The 20,164-nt window shown below is 38.1% G+C and overlaps 1 protein-coding gene across 3 annotated transcripts in view; it reads right to left on the bottom strand.

Annotated features, from left to right (window-relative positions):
• Positions 1-7,936: 7,936 nt before the first annotated feature.
• LOC143027812 (mitogen-activated protein kinase 14-like) overlaps positions 7,937-20,164 on the bottom strand; it is an 85,093-nt gene continuing 72,865 nt past the window's right edge. For 2 of the 3 annotated variants that reach the window (XM_076189404.1, XM_076189402.1), the window contains exons 8-10: positions 16,319-16,397; positions 15,088-15,261; positions 7,937-12,457 (exon numbers count right to left, since the gene is read on the bottom strand). In XM_076189404.1, coding sequence (XP_076045519.1) covers positions 12,345-12,457; positions 15,088-15,261; positions 16,319-16,397 — 366 coding nt within the window. In that variant the 3' untranslated portion in view covers positions 7,937-12,344. Of the gene's footprint in view, positions 12,458-15,087; positions 15,262-16,318; positions 16,398-16,642; positions 16,723-20,164 lie in introns of all 3 variants that reach the window. The other variant, XM_076189403.1, reaches the window with a different exon arrangement.

Below are 20,164 nucleotides of genomic sequence, written 5' to 3'. Positions count from 1 at the left end.
CTACTTGATCTGATGTACAAGGCACCTACTTGATCTGGTGTACAAGGCACCTACTTGATCTGATGTACAAGGACAATAAGGACCTTCCCCCATTTGAGGAGAAAGATGTTTTGACTCATATTTGTCATTTACTAAGCTTTTCCCACCATAGTTCTATGCTTGAACCCTTGAACCCCTCGCTCCTCATATAGTCTGAGTGATGCAATATATCTCTTTGTATCTCCCCAGAGGAAGATAGTCAGTCACAGTACACTGTGAGGTAGATGTTGGGAGCCTGGGCCCAAGGCTGTGTGCATGGCCACCATCCAAAGTTGAGCCTTTTTTTCAGATTTTTCACGTTTGTTCCCTTGGCGCCTGAACCTTTGTGTTCCTCCAAGTGGAATCAACAGGAGGACTGGTGGCCCTTGACCCTGTACCTTTGGCCTGAGCAGTGTCCAAGTGGAATCCACAGGAGGAGTGCTAGCCCTAAACCTGTGGATGAGATGAAGGCCTAATCGGAACAGGTGACCAAAATGATCCCTCCCCCCCCAAAAAAAAAAAAAAAATCCCAAAGGGGGTACCCTGGGATTTTGGGCAAAATCAGCAGGTCACTAATTTGTTCCAAACTTATCCCAGAGGGAGAAATTCAGGCACAGTGCACTGCAACATAGACGTGAGGAGCCTGGGACCAAGGGTCTGTGTGTGGTGACCATCCAAAGTTGGGCCTTTTCTCTGATTTTTCACATTTCTGCCTCTGGCACCATATTTTTGACCTGGAGCACTAGAACAGTGCACTGTAGTACAAGTACATAACACTGCAGTACTAGTATTGTGCACTACTGTACTGGTTCAGCCTACTACAGTGCACTGTACCTGCACTGGCACTGTAGTACCCTACGCTAGCACTGTACTGATAATACCGGTACCTTTCTCTAAACTAACCTTACTACAGTCTTTGTCAAACGGTCAGATTTTGATCACTAGTACAATGCACAACAGTACTGTAGTATCCTCTATTGGCACTGTAGTACACTGAACTGGCATTGTAATAGCACTGTGCTATGACTGTACTACTGTGCCAGGACAGTACATTACAGTACCAGAACAGTGCATTGCAATGCCAGTACAGTGCACTGCAGTGTTAGTGCAGGGCACTACAGTGCAAGTACAGAGCACTACACTGCCAGTACAGTGCACAACAGTACAATTATAGTGCTGGAGCATTGCACTACATTACCAGTACCATTGCTCTAGTAATGTGGTGCATGTTCTAGGTTTGCTGTGCATGTTCTAGGTTTGCAATGCACTGTTCTAGTACTGGAATGCACTGTACTGGCACCGGAGTGCACTGTACTGGCACTGTAGTGCCCTGTACTACACCACACTAGCAATGTTGTGCACTGTACTAGTATTTTAGTGTACTGTACTAGTAATGTAGTCCATTGTACTTGTACTACAGTGCACTACTGGTAGTGTAGTGCACTGTACTGGTACTGCAGTGCACTATAGTGCTCTGTACTGTCATTGTAATGCCTGGTCCTGGCACTGTAGTGCACTATACTAGCACTGTTGTGTGAAGTACTAACACTGAAGTGCACTGTACTTGTACTTTTGTATTGAAATAAACACCATTTGAGGACAAAGCCTTTATTAGCACAACGTGTCACTTGTTACAGCGTTTTCAAGTACATAGTTGTAATACACATGACAGATTAAATAAGAGGAATGGGGGGAGGGACGGAGGAAGGGAGGTAGGGAGGAGGTATCAGGGGTGGTGTCACTTAGGTGCGGATACAAGGCCCCCCCCACCCCCACCCCATGCCTTGAGTATGGTACACTCATCTTGAGTTTGATTCTCCTTGGATAAACACTTTTTAGTGCGAATTTATGATTTGAATTATATTTGTGAATTGTATATGATTTTACATACAATTATGAGCAAAATAGACTTAGGTTTCTGGACCAATCTCCAAGCCAACAGCATTATTCTTGGGGTTAAAATATTGGCGTGTTTCAAGTATCGGTTATTGCTTATCGGTTCGCCCCCCCCCCCAAATAACATTCCTGGATCTGCGCCTGGTGTCACTAAATACTAGGAAAGGTTAAGGTTGACAAAATGTATGGGAACAGGAAAGGTTAAAGACAAGATGGAACAGTTGGCTGGGTGAAGAACATTAGCTCGGAACTGAGGAACAAAAGTAAGAAGAAAATAAGAAGGGTGAGCAATTGTCTACTGAGGGTGGACAATGACCTTGAGAGGAAAAAGGGGATTTTGGAAGGTAACTATAGGGGTAGCTTAAAATTTTGTTGGCAATGGGTATTAAAGGAATTAGGTGGGGTGAGATATTGAGTGTTCTTCTATTTTGTTCAATTGTGTTGGTTCCATGCATGATGGCTGCTTCCAAACATTTTTTATGGATCTTGTTGGGCTCAGATATCAGAAGTTCTGCATTCTCCCAGTCCATCAGGTGGTTGCTACTGTTCCTGTGTGCAGTGACGTCTGTTGGTGGTGACATCACGGCAGACTTCACATCAGTGTTCTCGGATCCAGGTTTTTAGATTGCGTGATGTTCCCCAGGGTTTTTCACAGGATTTTTTTTTTTTTTTTTCCAGAGCCATTTTTAATTTTTTTTTTTTTTAATTTCACCAGAGCCATTTTTTATACTTCCAGAGCCATGTTTTTGCAGGTTCGATTTCCTTCAAACTATTGGAAGGCTAACTCGTTATTCATGTCGGAGTGAGTTTGCATATGTACAGTGTATGTATGCATGCGGTGATGTGGTATGGGGTATGGTGCATTGTACATGTAGTCAGCGCGTTGATTGGGCAGCTAGCTGCATGCAACCAATGAACTTCCCTGCATACAGGTACCATGCAATTCGCAATTAGCGACATTATGTATCACTATAGTCGTGTAGAGTGTAGTCAACATGCACTAGCCCATTCAACACCGATGACAAGATTCTTGTCATTTGGTCAAATAAAAAAAAAATCATAAAACGTCAAAATGTTTGATCAAACACCAGAAAAATATGACGTCAGTTGGTTGACCGCACAAGGACTGACGTAATATTTTTCTGGTATTTGATCAAACATTTTGGTGTTTTATGGTTTTTTGTTTTATTTGACCAAATGACCAGAATCTTGTCATCGGAGTTGAATGGCCTAGTATACGCGTGCATGCAGCTGATACAAAGCTAAGCCAGGTAAGCCATTGAACTCTACCAGCTATACCGTGTACACATATGTATGTACATCAACAAATTAAAGTTGATTGATGCGTTGCGTTTATGATATCGATTAATAATGCAATAATTGATCACGGGTAAGTTGTGTTTGCTCTGATCCTTTCATCAATGGTGATGGGATTCAGGGATTGCCAAATGATGGATAATGCATGAAAAACGTTGAATCTTGCCGCGGGAGCGATTTTTTTGTGGAGGATCGCTCCCACTATTGGATTTGCGAGAGCAACATTGGAACTTTCCCTAGCGAAATCGCTTGTCGCTCCTGTGTATTTTTTTCGCTGGTTTTTCGCATCCCAAGCATGGAATCCGATAAACACTGGCTTTATTGTCCAGTGTTTCGCCAATTTTTTCTCATCCTCGTGATGTCTTTAGTTGTCCTAGTGGCATGGCACAGTACTTCCAAATTGGTGGTTATTAAGATATGAGTCAGGTTGGTGGCGATGTTGTTGGTTGGTAACACAAGACATTTGGCTGTCTCACCCTGCTGCCTAAAGCCTTCCAGAATCCTAATGGCCTCTTTTCTGCATTTACCTCAGAGGAAATCTGCAAAATTTAATTAACCTCTTCAATACGACGACGCCTATGTAGGCATCATGAGGCACGAGTGGTTATATGAGAATGCCGGCATTGACATTTTGATTATATCTATTTTGTAGTTGTGGATGAACGATCCACAAATTCTGTGAACTAGTTTGATCATGTTTTCTGTATTTATTATTACTCAGAGCAAAAGAGAATAAGTAATACAGCTGTGACCTTATATTTTATAATGCAAGTAGTATGATGCATTGTACATTAGGTATCTGATGCGAGAATTTGACTCGTATTGAAGAGGTTAAACAGAAAGTCTCCCTGATATACCAGCACTCTTCTTCTAAGTGCCCTGAGGAAGAAGCCTATCACTATTCCTTTCTTGACCCTGATATCATGGAGAAGAGATGAATTAAATCATTTTTATTAGTGGGTTTTCTGTATACTTTGAATTTCAGCTGGTTACCATGTTTTGAGATGAGTGTCTAAGAAAGGAAGAGAATTGTTAATTTCTTCTAGGGAAAACTGAATGGTGGGCTCTACCTTGTTCAATGCAGCTTGGGAATGATGAAGATTGAGTAGTCTGGGTGTGATGAGTAGGATATCATCCACATAGTGCAACCAGTTCACATGCTCAGGAATGACGTCAGCAAAAGGTCCTGCTTCTAAAAATTCCATAAACATATTGGCAAAGATTGCACTCAATGGAGAACCCATGGGCATGCCAAATTTCTGATGGAAACTGTAGTCCTGAAGGTTAAAATGGTTGAATTCCACACAACTTGATACAACTTTGCAGTACAGTGTTAGTGCAGTACACTAGAGTACTAGTACAGACGCTCCTCTACTTACATTCATTCATTTTACATTTTTTCGATTTTACGTTTGAACTGACTGTAAAAAAAAATTGTAAAAAAAAAATTTCTTGAGTGAATTTTTTAGTTTAGCACGCTCTCCGTAGTTCAAACGATACTTACGCATGACGCTGCGTCCATTGTTTACATGGCACAAATGACAGACTGAACGTGCCTTGCCTCCTCCTCCTTCTCCTCCACCTCCACCATCTCAATTTATGTTGCTTGAATTTAATCTATTTGAAATTAATGTTATTATTTTACAATGTTATGTTTATAATTAATGATTTAGGGGTGTTTTATAAGATACTGTAATAGAATTTATGGATCTATAGTACAGTAACAACTTGCGTTCATTTTCACGTTATGTTCGGCCGTTCGGAACCTAACTAAAACGTAAGTTGAGGAGCGTCTGTACAGTATATTAGACATTTGTACAGTGCAGTAGAGTACTAGTACAGTGCACTTGAGTACTAGTTCAGTGAACAAGAGTACTACTACAGTGGACTAGAGTAATAGTACAGTGCACTAGAGTACAAATACAGTGCACTAGAGTACAAATACAGTGCACTAGAGTACAAATACAGTGCACTAGAGTACTAGTACAATGCACTAGGGTACTAGTACAATGCACTAGGGTACTAGAACAGTGAACTAGAGTACTACTACAGTGAACTAGAGTACTACTACTGTAAACTAGAGTACTACTACTGTAAACTAGAGTACTACTACAGTAAACTAGAGTACTACAGTAAACTAGAGTACTACTACAGTAAACTAGAGTACTACAGTAAACTAGAGTACTACTACAGTAAACTAGAGTACTATTACAGTAGAGTACTACTACAGTAGACTAGAGTACTACTACAGTGCTGGTACAGTGCACTACAGTACTGGTGTGATGTATATGTACCCCACTAGCATGCGGTCGGGACTTGGATGGTACTAGGACTTGACACTGGTATTGGCAATGGTCAGAAAGGGTTACTGCATTGGGTCAAATCAGGTCATGGTGTTGGGTCAGTCCCATGTATATATACTGCCTGCCCAGAGCAGGCAGGCCAGTTAGTTAGTTCTTCGCTGTTATTAGTATGCAGTCGGGACTTGAATGGTACTAGGTCTTGACACTGGTATTGGCAATGGTCAGAAAGGGTTACTGTGTTGGGTCAAATCAGGTCATGGTGTTTGGTCAGTCCCATGTATATATACTGCCTGCCCAGAGCAGGCAGGCCAGTTAGTTCTTCGCTGTTACTAGTTGCTAGTCACTCGTTACTAGTCACTAGGCCTTTGTGGTTGCCCTCCTGTCTCTGGGGACCATACATGTCCATCCTTGGGCCAAGGCACATACCTTCACTAGAATAAAGTATACAAATGAAACTGTGCATCACTCACTCCCTACGTCACCTAGTCTAAGTAACACACTTGTATGTTACACTGGTACAGTTTACTAGGGAACTTGTACAGTGCACTAGAGTACAAGTATAGTGCACTAGAGTAAAACAATAGTGTAATAGAGTACTAGTATAGTGCCCTAGACAAATAGAACAGTGTACTAGATTACTAGAAACGTGCACTAGGGTACTACTACAGTGCACTAAGGTACTAGTTCAGTGAGCAAGAGTATTAGTGTAGTACACTGTACGAGTGTGGTGACGTCTCAATCGCTGATGCTGGACACACTGGGGATGTCTGCTTCTCTAGCTGGTCCAACCCACTGATGACGTCACCAATATGAGCAGAGGAATTTATCCCTGTACAGTGAGTCCTTGTATGGTAATTCTTTATCTGGTAAATTCAGTTACGATATTTGGTAATTACTAACCTCGATACAGTATCTACTTGTGCTTTGAAGAGGAAAGAGCAGGGAGAAGGTACGTTTGCCATATCCTATTATTACATGTTATAATGGTTTTTGTATATATGTACCTGTATGTACCATTTTTTCAGTCTCAAGTCTAGCACTCTCCAAAAAAGCTCGCTTTTTCCATCTTGTGTTTTCTTCTCATTTCTATCATTGGCTTCAATTCTGAGAGCTTTGTCTTTCTCTTTTTTCTCATCACTCATTTCCTTTTGTATCCATATATGTTTGAATTTCTCGCTGTTTACCAGTTTAACCACTTTCGATAATACCTCCTTGGCTATCATTTGAGTTCTTAGTTTTATTTTCAGAGGTCTATGTTGTTTTTCTTTTGAATATTTGCCAATCCTATGGATGTATGTATGTATATGTACGTATTTACCTAGTATTTTATAGGATGAGAGCTATGCTCGTAGTGACCTGTTTTCGCATCTCTCCGTATTCAGTTTATTCTTAAAATCATATATAGTTTTGGCACTCACCGTTTCTCCATTTAGTTTGTTCCAGACATCAATCACTCTATGTGCGAAGCTATTCTTTTTCAGGTCTCTTCTGTAACTGTCCTTCTTTAGCTTCTTTTTGTGTCCTTTTGTTTCTCTTCTGTCCCACTTTAATAAGTCGTCTCTATCGAGCATTTCCATCCCTTCCATAATTCTGTAAATGGTCAACAAATCACCTTTCTCTTCTCCGTTCCAGTGTTGACAGTGTATGTATGTATGAATGCATGTATTTCATTCAGCTGAAGGGGCATGACCGACCTTTACCTCCTCCCTCCATGTGTCTGACCTCCAAGCTAAATGTGACAAACTCTAACAAACTAATTAACTCTATTTGATTTTAATCAACTGAAAGATTTTTGCCCCCTCTCTCCATAATTACTGGTTTAATTCTGTTTACTATTCCCTTATATTGTTTTGTACTTTCACTTTCAATCTTCTTTCCATCACTTTTCTTAAATAAGTATGTTTTTCACAATATCTTTCTGAAGAAAGTAATGTTTCTCGATGGGGTTAAATGGAGTTAAAATATTTCTTATTTTCTTTCCAAATGATATCACAGTTGGCTTGTCAATTTACAAGGGATCCTCAATCCACTCACTAAGCCACCTCTGAACAGACGTCATGCCTAAGAAGGCTAGTAACCTCCTAGGTAAGAAGTAAATGAAGTCTCCAGCAAGACAGCACTGAGGCAATGGATTGATTGGATAAAAAACTATAGTTTTCTACATACTCTAAATGTATATACTAATGGCCTTTTTCCCCTAGTAAAGGGTGCATCCACATCAAAATGTGCCTTGATGCTTTGTGGATAACTCATGAAATGGGAGGTTTCCCAATCCTCTCTCTCTCTACCCCATATCACCTTTTACAAATATGGAATATGTTGATGGCATCTTTATCTCCAAGCATAAAAATATAAAATCATCCTTCATACATATATAGTTGTAAACATTGAAACACAGCATCAAAAGTTGATCATTTTATTTTTGAACATTTACACAAAGTTTTCTTGCTAAAACTGTCTAAAACAACTGCCTTCTCTAGTATGGCAGGGCACATCCAGATATTCTGCCAATGAAGTTCTTACCTAGAATTCAGAGGCTGAATAAAGGAATGGGCTTGAAGTACATTGTGTTTGCATTCAAGTATGTTCTTGTGTGTGCATAAATCTTAATGTCCGTGCATGTGTTGAACCCTTTTAGTCTGGTGATATATTCCCAAGATATGGTCTGACTAATCATAACCGAGATTCCATTCAGTTGTTTGGGAGAACTTGATATATAATGGGATTTCAAGAATGTACAATCTCATTTAGTCTTAATCCCTTTGACTGTATGATACTGTCTGCTATCAGCCAGGGTCATATCTGTTAATAGTATAATCAAGTCAAAAGGGTTATGAATTTGAGTGCAAACATACAAAGCATGTGGATCCACATTTTATACCCATAATTATCTTTCCGACATGGCATGGAATTTCAAAATATGCCACAGTTTTCAAAGTCAAAGCAGCCACTATACTCATGAGAAAAATATATAGCTGTCATTCTCATTAACTACAACAATATATTAATGACAATGGCACAAGAAATTACAGTACACTGAACTTCCCCAGGCATAAATTAATCTACAGCAAGACTCATTCTCTAAGTGAAGTATGCATACAACCTGAAATTCATCATAAACTATGTATTAGCGAATAATGAAAATTCTATGCATAATAAAACTATTGCACTTCACATTCTATGACAGGTTGTGTTTATGTCGCTATATTCTTTAACAGTTCACATCTCAGATTCCTGCATGCCTATATTCCTTAGTCAAAGATTTTATTCTTAGTGTGCCTCCAATAGACGAAAAATAGTATAGGAAACAAATATAAAAATGAAAGATTCTGCAACACACAAAATATACAATTTCAGTGTGATACCATCTTTCATTTTAAACCAGCTTTCTCTCCTAGCAAAATTAACTGGTACAACACAAGTCTGATCTTGGGGGAGTTTGTCATAACTCATAGGGAAAAACAAAACTTTTAAACAGTCCTAATACAATGTACATGGGCATATATATATATACATATATATATGCATACATATACCAAGGGCTTTTTCCCCCTTAAAAGACAAGTAGCCAAAGTCAAAAGGAATAACTCCACTCCTACCCATTTCATCACCACTCACTCCACTCCCTTTCAACCCCCCACCCCCCTGCCCGCTCATCTTTGCTCCTCCTGGATGACAGGTCATTCCTGCATTACACCCAGGGTCAGAAACAATGCAGCAAGACAAAGCACATACACATTCACCAATAAATTACACTGTTGGTTTCTGAGCATACATACGTGCACAGCCATCCACCCTACATCCATTCCACATTCATCCAAAAACCTTTTGTCACATCTCCCATATTAGCACCTAGTAGATGACCATCCATGAAGTGCTAAGATGGGAGGAGCGATGAATAGCTTTTGGACAGGAGTAGGCTTTGATTTGGCCACTCTTATTATTAAAGGAAAGGCCTTTCAGTATGTACATATGTGTACATTATATATATATATATATACCCATGCACCTCACCATGATAAAAAAGTGACATTCGTAAATCATGACATATACATATATTATTGGAAACATTTTTAACAAAGGTTAAGGAAAACAAGCAATTAATATAACTAATGTTACTTGTGTAATGTCCTGAAATCAGTACTAATCAGGGTTCACTCTTCTATCTACATCATCGTTGCTTACATAATTGACAATTCTCAAACAATAACACGTGTAGCTTACAAATGCAAATAAAAACTACATGAAAAGAATTCCACATGGCACAGGTAAATTTATTGTCAAAATTATTAAATAGCAAATTCTACATATACATTAAAAACAAATAAATCCATAGAATAAAATTAATCAATATACAATAGAAAAAAATAAATAAATAAATCATGCCTATGGCAATGAAATCTGTATGATCCACTGACACAAGACATTCATCAACAAAATCCAAAGAAAAACACACATACATCAGCTGCAATATTCGTGACTATCATTCAGACAATTTTGTAAATCTGCAACACAAGTCATTCTTTTGAAATAATTTATACAAGCTTTTGTTGATAAAATAATTCTGTATATATCTGTTATGTATATATACAGTTACGGATGTAGCTACATACATGTAGTTTGCTGTATTTCTTCTACTCCCATGTCTGTTAACCATCATTCACCATTACAGTACTGGGCAATTAAAAGATTAATGTGATTTAGCAATTGTACTGAGGGAAAAAAGAAAAAAAAGATACCTTGTAATCATATCTATCTACCATATGCTTAATAAAAAGTATGGGATGAAACCACACACCATTGCAAATGGCAGATGTATTTCTTTTGAACAGATACAGTCCACAATTGACGTGTAGTTGTGTCCTCCCCTTTTTCATTTGAGCATATGGTGCTCTAAGTCAAATAAAAACTTTGATTAGTTCCCTTCAGTTAAGTATCGACTGCCAATCAATATCCCACTTCTTAACTATCACCAAAAGAGAGTATTGTCAGGACTCTCCACATGATTTTCATCTACTTGAGTAATCTGTAAGGCTGTCTTGTACTAACATATTTACTTCCCAGCCTCTCCCTTCATTCCCAGGCATTCTTCTTCATTAAACCAAGCACACCATCACTTACACAACTAGGTAAATACAGTTTCTATTGCAGACCATTCTCTCAACTTCCACCTGGATCATTCCAGGCTATCCATCTCACTCTACACTTTCCATATGGTAAAACACTATATTGATTCAGTTGTGGCAACTTCTAGATAATTTCATTCAGTCATAGAGAGGACCCCAGACAACCATGATCCTATCTAGAACAGGGTACACCTCAGTTAAATGAAATTGTCTGTTATTTTCCACAACAGTCTATTGTATTTTACCATATTAAAGACTACAATCAACATGCATTACACTCCACAGCATTAACACATCACTATGTTACTAAGTTTCTGTGAGTCCAAATTCCATGTTAGCCAACATGATAATTCAGATTGAAGGAATGCTGTATATACTTATATATCAACATTCCCATTTCAGTTATCTGCTATCTTCAGTGTTTTTCACCAAGGAGCATTTTTCTTTTATTATTATTTTTTTTTAATCTTATTTTTGTTTACTTGTAAAGTCAGGACATAAAAGTATGATATTAATATTGATATTGCAATTAGTGAGCAAAGTTCTACAGTAACCAGAATTCTGTATTTCTCCTGTAGGCAGTAATAGTCTTATTCTGCTAAGGTATCCTTCAGTGCTGGAGCATGTCCATTCAACTAAATCTGGTTGTATATGAACATGCTATACTTGAGTCAAATACATTATACATATAGTGCCACCACTGAGGTCAGCATCAGAAATATCTAAGCTATCTGAACTTGTGTAGAATAACCTTCAGGAGTTATACAGAGCAAAATATCAACAAAATACTGAATGTAAGCCTTAAACAAGAAATATTATAAAGTTATTAGATCTTCAAGGTATTAAAATGTTTAAAAGATAATTAAACCTGATGCTATCTACCAAACCAAGAGATTTAGTTATGTGTCTTGCTCTGGATTAAGCTCTGAGGCCGCATCTAAGTTTAGAAGTTTAGACGTCAATGAATATAAAGCATTTTTGGGGTAGGGGGCCAGCTTGAGCAGTCAGCACTAAGGCACAGGCATAATTACATCCTGACATAATAAAACCAATTCTTGTTACATTTCTGCCTCAAAACCATCTGCAATGCTTGATAGAGGGAATACCCACAACAGTTTATCATTGAAAGAAGAAATATTAAAAACCTGAACTTGCATATGAAGTCTGTGAGAGCTTAACAGCACAAGTGATTAATTCTACCAATTTCATCTTTGTCAAAGCTTTCTAAAACTCTAGCTCATTTAATCATCAGCGGTAATAAATCAACATTTTCTCTTAATTCTATGTAAATATCCACAAAATCTGACCAGTATTCAAATATACTGAAGCAAGACAAAGAGAAGCAAGTGAAATTAAACTACATACTGACCACAGAAAGCTTTTCATACTACAAAGCTGTTATATCAAAACAATATAAAAAGTTTAAAATATATATCTGAATTCAACTTTATCATAAAACACTTGATGAAAGCAATTTCTAAGTGAGCATTCCATGGGGCAATCAATGCCTGCAAAAATAGAAATCTGAAAAATCTATCAACCAATGCAATTACCGAGTGTGAACATCCAATAATTACACTATACACTATACAGAATGCCTAAAAGCACAGCTGAGATGCGACTGTAATAAAAATGCCTACAATCTTCCCTGGGTTCCAAGTCACTTTCCCATATTATTTCTCCCCTATTTGCTTGCTGTTGTTGAGGCAGCTTCCTTGGAATCTGCATTGCTGCCTGTGTGTTCAGCAATTACACTTGGCTTTGGAGTAAAGTGAATGACCTCTTGGTAAACTAATTCTGTAAGAAGGAAATCAAAACATCCACGTTAGAAAAAAAACTAACTTTACATTTCATATAAATTTGACATAGGCATACTGATATGGTTGTTACTACTTATCACAGTCTTTAGCAAACAGAAACTACAGGGAGAAAAAAAAAAAATTTATATATATATATATATATATATATATATATATATATATATATATATAATTATATATATAGAACATTTTGGAAGCTCTGCCATGGGATTCAAACCCTCACCTGTGCATGTATAATCACAAAGCCAAGACGTTAGCAACCGTGATTATGCACGCACAGGTAAGGGTTAGAATCCCTTGGCAGAGCTAAAATATTCAACCTGTCTTAAACATACACACACACACACACACACATTATAAAATTAGAAAGAATCCAAAGAGCAGCGACAAAAATGGCATCTACACTGTCAAATCTGACATATGAACATAGATTGGAGAAATTACATCTGTCAACACTGGAACAGAGAAGAGAGAGAGGTGCTTTGTTGACCATTTACAGAATTATGAAAGGGTTGGAAATTCTAGATAAAGATGACTTATCAAATTGGGACAAAAGAGAAACAAGACACAAAAAGAAACTAAAAAAGACAGCTACAGAAGAGACCTGGAGAGAGAGAGAGAGAAAAAGCTTCCCCCAAGGCTACCTCTTCCCTCAATCTACATTCTACCTCCACTCTTCCCTTTCCTGCCACATGCACCCCCAAGTATGTAAAGCTATCCACTTCCTCCAACCTCTCACCCTTAATACTTCTGATTTGCTGCCATCCTCTCCCCTTGTACATCTCATCGCCTTACTTTTACCTACATTTACCTTCAACTTGGCCATTTTGCACACCTTGCCAACCTGTCACTAACTTCCTTAATCCCTCCCCTGATCCTGATACAAGTGCAGTGCTGTCAGCAAACAACAACTGGTTAGTCACTCATTTTTCTCCATTTTCTGTAACCATCTCCAATCCCCTACCCATTACCCTAGCATATACCTCTAGCACCACCTCATCCACGTACACATTAAACGACCATGGCAACATGACACATCACTGGCAAAGTCCCACCTTTACCTCAAACCACTCGCTCTCTCTATTTCCGATTCTAATACAGGCTCTACTACTCTCGTAAAAACTCTTGACTGCCCTTAACAGCTTTCCTCCTATCCCATATCTCTGCAATACCTCCCACAATGCCTTCTATCTTCCTTGTCATAAGCCTTTTCCAAATCCACAAAGGCCCAAAAAACATCCTTACCCTTTGCTAAAGCTTTCTCAAATATCTGTCTTACAACAAAAATCTGATCCACACAACCCACACTGTTCCTCACCAATTACTCCCTCTGTTCCTCTTCTAATTCTCAATCAAGACCCTCCCATAAACTTTCCTAACTACACTTAACAAACTGATTCCTCTGAAACTATTACAATCATATTTGTCCCCTTTTCCCTTGTGAAGCAGAACTATACACTCTCAACTTACTTTCCACCAAAAAATGATCTGATATTCCCCCACTCTCTCCCCTAAAAACATGTGCTTCCAAAACTCTTCCTACTTTTCTCGTGGGTACCACTATATAGTCCATTAAAGCCCCATCTACTAACCTTCTATCTACCACCCTCTCCCATGTGTACTTATGCTTGACTTTCTTCCTAAACACTGTGTTAGCTATCATCAATTCTCTAAACACATCTCCACCATCAACTCTCCACTACAATTTTTTCTTGGCACTCCACACTTCACAGCTATTACTTCAGCTCCTACTCTATCACTGAAATCTCACAATACCACTGCTTTGACATCTCTACCTAAACCCTCTATGCACTCATATAAATCTATCCAAAATGCCTCCCTTTCCTCTACACTCTTCTCACTACCAGGCCCATATGCACTAACAAAGGCCCACATCTTCCTTCCCAGTATCACCTTCATCCACATTAATCTTGGAGAAACCTCCTTCTGCTCCACCACATGCTTACCTATCTCTTCATTTACTATAGCCACCCCTTCTCTTCCTCGTCTCTTTACTGCAAATACCCTCACCACTCCAGTCCCAAACTCAAACTCACCCCTCCCTTTCAACTTGGTTTCACCCAATGCCAACACATTCTGCCAATCTCTTCCCTTTTACTCTCATCTCTACCATACCCATGGAAATAAAAAGACCCACACCTTAGGGTTCTGGTTGGAAAACTCCTCCCAGACCCTCTTATGCCTTTGCTTTCTTTAGTCCCCTCTGGGGTTACAGAGAACAGGGTGCCTAATTCTATCCTCCATCCCATTTTAGCTGCCTTTTACAACTCAAGTGAGAATACTTGATGGCTGTATTCTTTCTCCCCTACTATAGGGCCTGACAAAAATGGAAGTGCATCCTCAGAGAAGTGGTACAGGGCAGTATTAAGAGTAAGGGAGGACAGCATAAGAGACAGTCACTGTATAAATTTCTCTATGAGTAGATATTTCCTCTAACACAAACAAAATGATGTGTGACTCTGGTCCATAGGGGTGCCCCATATAAACCCTCCATGCTACTGAGCAGATTTTTGTCACAATAACATGCAGCCAATACCCCAGACAAGATATAATTATTATAAAATAAAATAAATAAAATAACATTACCTTTCCACCTCTCTGTGGGAAGTTCCATATCCTCAAAACTTTGGTCATAAGGTTCAGACTCAGGCTCGTCACATGGGTCAGCATACTGTGCAAGGTATGGATGGGCCAAAGCCTGCACTGCTGAAATACGCCTTTCGCTATCCAGTTCCAGCATCTTCTCCAACAAGTCAATAGCTAAGATAAAAGAAAAACATCCATAAATTTAATAAAACCTTTACCTCAAATTACAATAATAATATACAATCATACTATTTTTCCTCCATCTTTTCACATGAAGGCTGATCACTGGTAACTACTTATTGCTCTTTCCTCTTCTATCACCTTAAGATAGACACTATTCCACACTATAGCAATACAGACAATGGCCAGTATTTCTTTCCTGAGACCTATGGAAAAGCCTGAGGAACACTACTAGCTACTGTGGAACCACAGGTTTCCAGTCAGTAAAACATGATACAGCAGTTATCATCACATCTGTATCCCAAGAACCACTGAGCTTTTGTGCCTACCTACTGGTATATGACAAAGTTTATTATTTTAATTCTACATGCCTGAATTAGACTAAAATCACTAACCACCAGTTCAATACAGTTTATCATCAATCCTCCAGTTCATTATAGTTCATCTGTAGTCCAAGATTAATAAGTGTTTTACTGACTAGAAACTCAGCCACACAGCAGCTGGCAATGGTCCTTGGTCCCTCTCAAAGATAAAGAAACTTTGGACTGTTTGTGTTATATTAGTGTTGGTCAGTTTTCATTTGACCAGCTTACAGTAGCAGAGGGAAAGGAGCCTTCACCAGTTGTCAGATGTTCTTATGTACAAAAGGTGGAAGAAATATAGTTTAAATTTGACAGACCTATGGTCCCATTAAAGAAATCAGTGTCAACCCCATGTGGATGTACCTCCAGGGGGAGGTGAAGATGTTATTGTGTCCTGAAGGTGGGCAGCGAAGAGACTATTTTCTCCGACATCCATCTTGCAGGACCACCACTTGCGGGCATTTGCCATTAATCCCTTAAGCCTCATTAATATGGGGCTAGTTTAGTAGTCGTTAGTGCTAGTGACTTGTAAACTAACCTTCTACTTGCCAATAAGTTTAGTACCAGAACATATGGGAAGAGTAGTAAGCGTTTTATTAATTTTCTGTGTATGTGTACACTGACTTAGTCACATTCCTTATCTGGGAGAAGGGGCTTCAGTACATACGAGTATATATTGGTATACATACCTAGTTGACTTGCACCACGAAACACTTGACGGAAATCCTTTTTACGCATCTGGGGCAAAGATCGAATGTAGTTCCTTGCCTGGAAGAAAAACTTCTTCTTAACCCACAGCACTCATCAATTTCTATGATGTTCATCCTAAACAAAAGAAATTACCTCAAATTCCTGTATGACATACCAAGCACTCAACCATAACCCAAACACCAATGATTATGTACCCTGATACAAATTAAGCAACTGAGACAAAAATTAATCATGAACCACACCACACCAATGTTAAAGAAAAGCTGCTACAGAAGACACTCATTCCCTTGCACTACTATTACCTCTTCACTTGTGATTTTGGCAAGGGTTTCTTCATCTGGAGTTCCACATAAAACTAGAATGCGCGTTAGTTGATCTATGTCTGAGGGCAAGAGTTAAGGCCATGCTCTTTATTTATGACACAGTTATTAAACTACATGTGTCACAATACTGAAAAGAAGAGCATTTGGTAGTATCTACGCAGAACGGCTTTACCCAACACATGAAATGTTTACTCAATCTCTAGAATTATTTCACTGCATGCAAATGTCCAACTGAAAGGGCTTCAATGACTACATATTAATAGGTTAAATTGTATTTGGCTAGTCTAAGCCTTACCTGCAATAAAAACACCCAACGGACATATAACCATTTACGGGGATTAAACCACAGCAGTTAATTAAAGCCTCATTCATCCATATACATTATATATAAAAAATAGTCCACAGCAATATACTAATCATCATCCAAATTTAATGTCTACAAATAAGTTTTTAAAACCACAAACACATAACAATAACATATGATCATATACTATTTCATATTACATTTTCAAACTACTACAAATTCAAGACTTCCTTAATGATTATGTTATTTCAACGTATACTATAAAAAACATCCTTCACAAATGTAAGTGTATGAGATACAGGTAGTACATAATGTTATTCTGTATGAAAAAATATTAACTCTGAAAACAAAGATCAGTTATATTTTCTCAAAATAAATACATCAACATTTCATGGTATTTATCATTGTATACAAAGTGAAGCTTACATTATCAGTTCTACAACAATATAAGCATTCCAAGTACTGCACATAAGAAAAAAAGTCAACCCCTTCACTTCCATCAGAAGGTGCAGCCCTGAGGGGCTGACGCTAGTCTCCGGACTGGGTCCAAGATCTTTTTTCTCTATCAACTTTAACTGTATTTCTTACAATTTTTCACACATGGAGAACTGACAACTGGTGACTCCTCTCCCTACAATTTTCAGTCAGTGACATGGAAATAGTTCCACACTGATACAACACTGAGAACACACTAAAGTTTCTTTCCAGAGCCAGTGTGGAGCTAAGGGTATTCCACTTAGTGAAACAAAGCAACAACTGAATGACTGAACCTTTCCTTTTTTGCTGAGATAGCAGGTCTAATGCATTCAATATCTCTATGAACATTTTATTTCTAAGGCTGGGAATCAATATCATCACTGCTCTTCATGTATGCAGCAAATCAAAATTTGCCTTAAACTCATTTATATAATTAATCTGGATTATTTGCTCTTATTTGTTATACAAACTGACACATCTATGAGGAAAGCTAGGCTTAATATCTCTTAAACTCCCACCAACCTTGTTCAAGGCTTTTTCTCCATTTAGCAAAGCTAGTCTTTGGATATTCATATCTTCCTTGCCTGTACATTTCTTCTCCACTACCACCATAAGTTCAAGGACTACATGATCACCATTACTGGGCAGTGGGAATGTTCTTGTTTCAATTACATCAGGTTCTTTGGTTAAAATCAAATCCAGTCTTCCAGGTGTATCTTCACCTTTATTTCTTGGTGGCTTAACCTTTTGGTCATTACATATTGACCTCCCATTAACGGACTAAAAGGGGGGTAATGGTCTCCGTTGATGTGAATAATTCGTTGATTTGGAGTGGTTTTTGGGTGGCATAGTGATGGCATAGTGATTGCACAGCACTAAACAACAGCACCAAAAACACCAAAAAACACTGCAAACACAGCTAATCAATGTCCGTTAATGAGCGGTCAATCTGTATATTATTTACTGCTATGTTCATCAGTATGCTCTCCCAGGATTCATTACTTCCACCTATCTCCCATTCTTTCTATATAACCTCTTCATAAAGTCACTCATTAGTTATATTCTCACCTTTTCAATTGTTCTTTCCAGTTACTCAGCGGTGTTTCTTATAAATTCTTTGTATCCTGCCTCATTCCATGTTCTTGTTTGGCGTGTATGCCACTGCACTTTTTTTTTTTTTTGTAATCCCCCTCATTTATAATTGTTTATTAGCTTAGCAATTCCTTCTCCCATTCCCACTTCATCCACCTTGATGGTTCTTCTCACTTCTACCTTCACATAATCTTCCATTTTCCTCTCTTATCCCTCCTCCATATGTTATACTTTCCTTTACCCACCTTTCATTAATCTTACATTCTGTATGGGCAAATTGTATCTGTACATATCTTCTATATATTTCCCTGATCTAAATATTATAATGACACCTCTCTCTTTTCCTGTGTCTTGTAGTTTTGATTAGAGATCATACTGGTTACCACCTCTGTATTTTCTCTATCAAATCACACTACTGCTGCATATTTCAGTCTAGGAGTAACCAAACTTTTGATGATTTATCATATCCTCTCCTATATAAAGAAATGCTACTCTTACATTTTCAGCAAATTGTCTCTCCTTATCTTTTTATGTGACTATCTAGTGATAGATCATCCCTGATTACAATCCCTAAATCCTTTTTCCTTTCTTTGTCATTAATTCATTTCTCATTTTGTATCTTTTTTTCTTCTTCTAATTTTGTTATCTTTTTATTTTTGGCCTAGTTCTGCGATTTTACATTTCTTAGTATTGGAATTAATTCTCCACTTCTGGCACCATCCATAAATTTTATTTGGGTTTTCCTGTAACAGAATGCAATCCTCCTCATTCTTCACCCCCTTCATGATCTTGGTATCATCTACAAGTAAGTTTGCAAAGCTGTTCACTCCATTCATCATATCATTTATATATAATAGGCACATTACAGGTGGCAGAATTATACCCTAGGATACCTCACTAGTAACTCTTTTCCAATTTAAGTTTTCATCTCTCACTACTCTTCTCATGCATCTTCTACCACTAAAAAAGTGTATTTACCTAGTTGTATCTTACAGGAAGGGGAGCTATGCTTGTGGTGTCCCGTCTTTGTATCTTGCAATGTCTAATTTGCTCTTAAATTCATGTATATTTTTTTGCACACATCCAGTTTGTCCCAGATATCCACCACTTTGTGTGGATTTTTTTTTTCAGGTCTCTTCTATAACTATCCTCTTTGAGTTTCTTTTCATGTCCCCTTGTATTTCTTTTGTCCCAATTTAGTAAGTCCTCTCTATCAAGGACTTCTGTGTCTTTCATGATTCTGTAAATGGTCAGCAAGTCGCCTCTTTCTCTTCTTTGTTCTTAAGTCGGTAATTTCAATTTAGCCAATCTCTCCTAATATGATATGTTTGAGAGTGTTGGGGCCATTTCCATGCCTGATCTCTGGATTTGTTCAATTTTCTTTATATTCTTTTTGGTACTGGGTGACCATAGTGTCTCAGCGTACTCTAGTCTAGGACTTATTAGTGTCTAGTATTTTTTTCACCATTTCTTTGTCTAAATAGGTAAAAGCCACCTTTATTGATCTTAGCAAGTTGTAAGATTCTTTAACAATTCTGTTTATCTGCTTTATCAGTGGATATGTCATTTGAGATAATTACTCTCAGATCTTTTTCAGATCTCACTTTCTTTACTTCCTTTGTTTCAAT

This window comes from Oratosquilla oratoria, chromosome 8 (assembly GCF_046742065.1).
Source record: "Oratosquilla oratoria isolate Oo_2021 chromosome 8, ASM4674206v1, whole genome shotgun sequence".
Taxonomy (NCBI): Eukaryota; Metazoa; Arthropoda; class Malacostraca; order Stomatopoda; family Squillidae; genus Oratosquilla; species Oratosquilla oratoria.
This window is presented reverse-complemented; position numbering and strand designations above follow the sequence as displayed.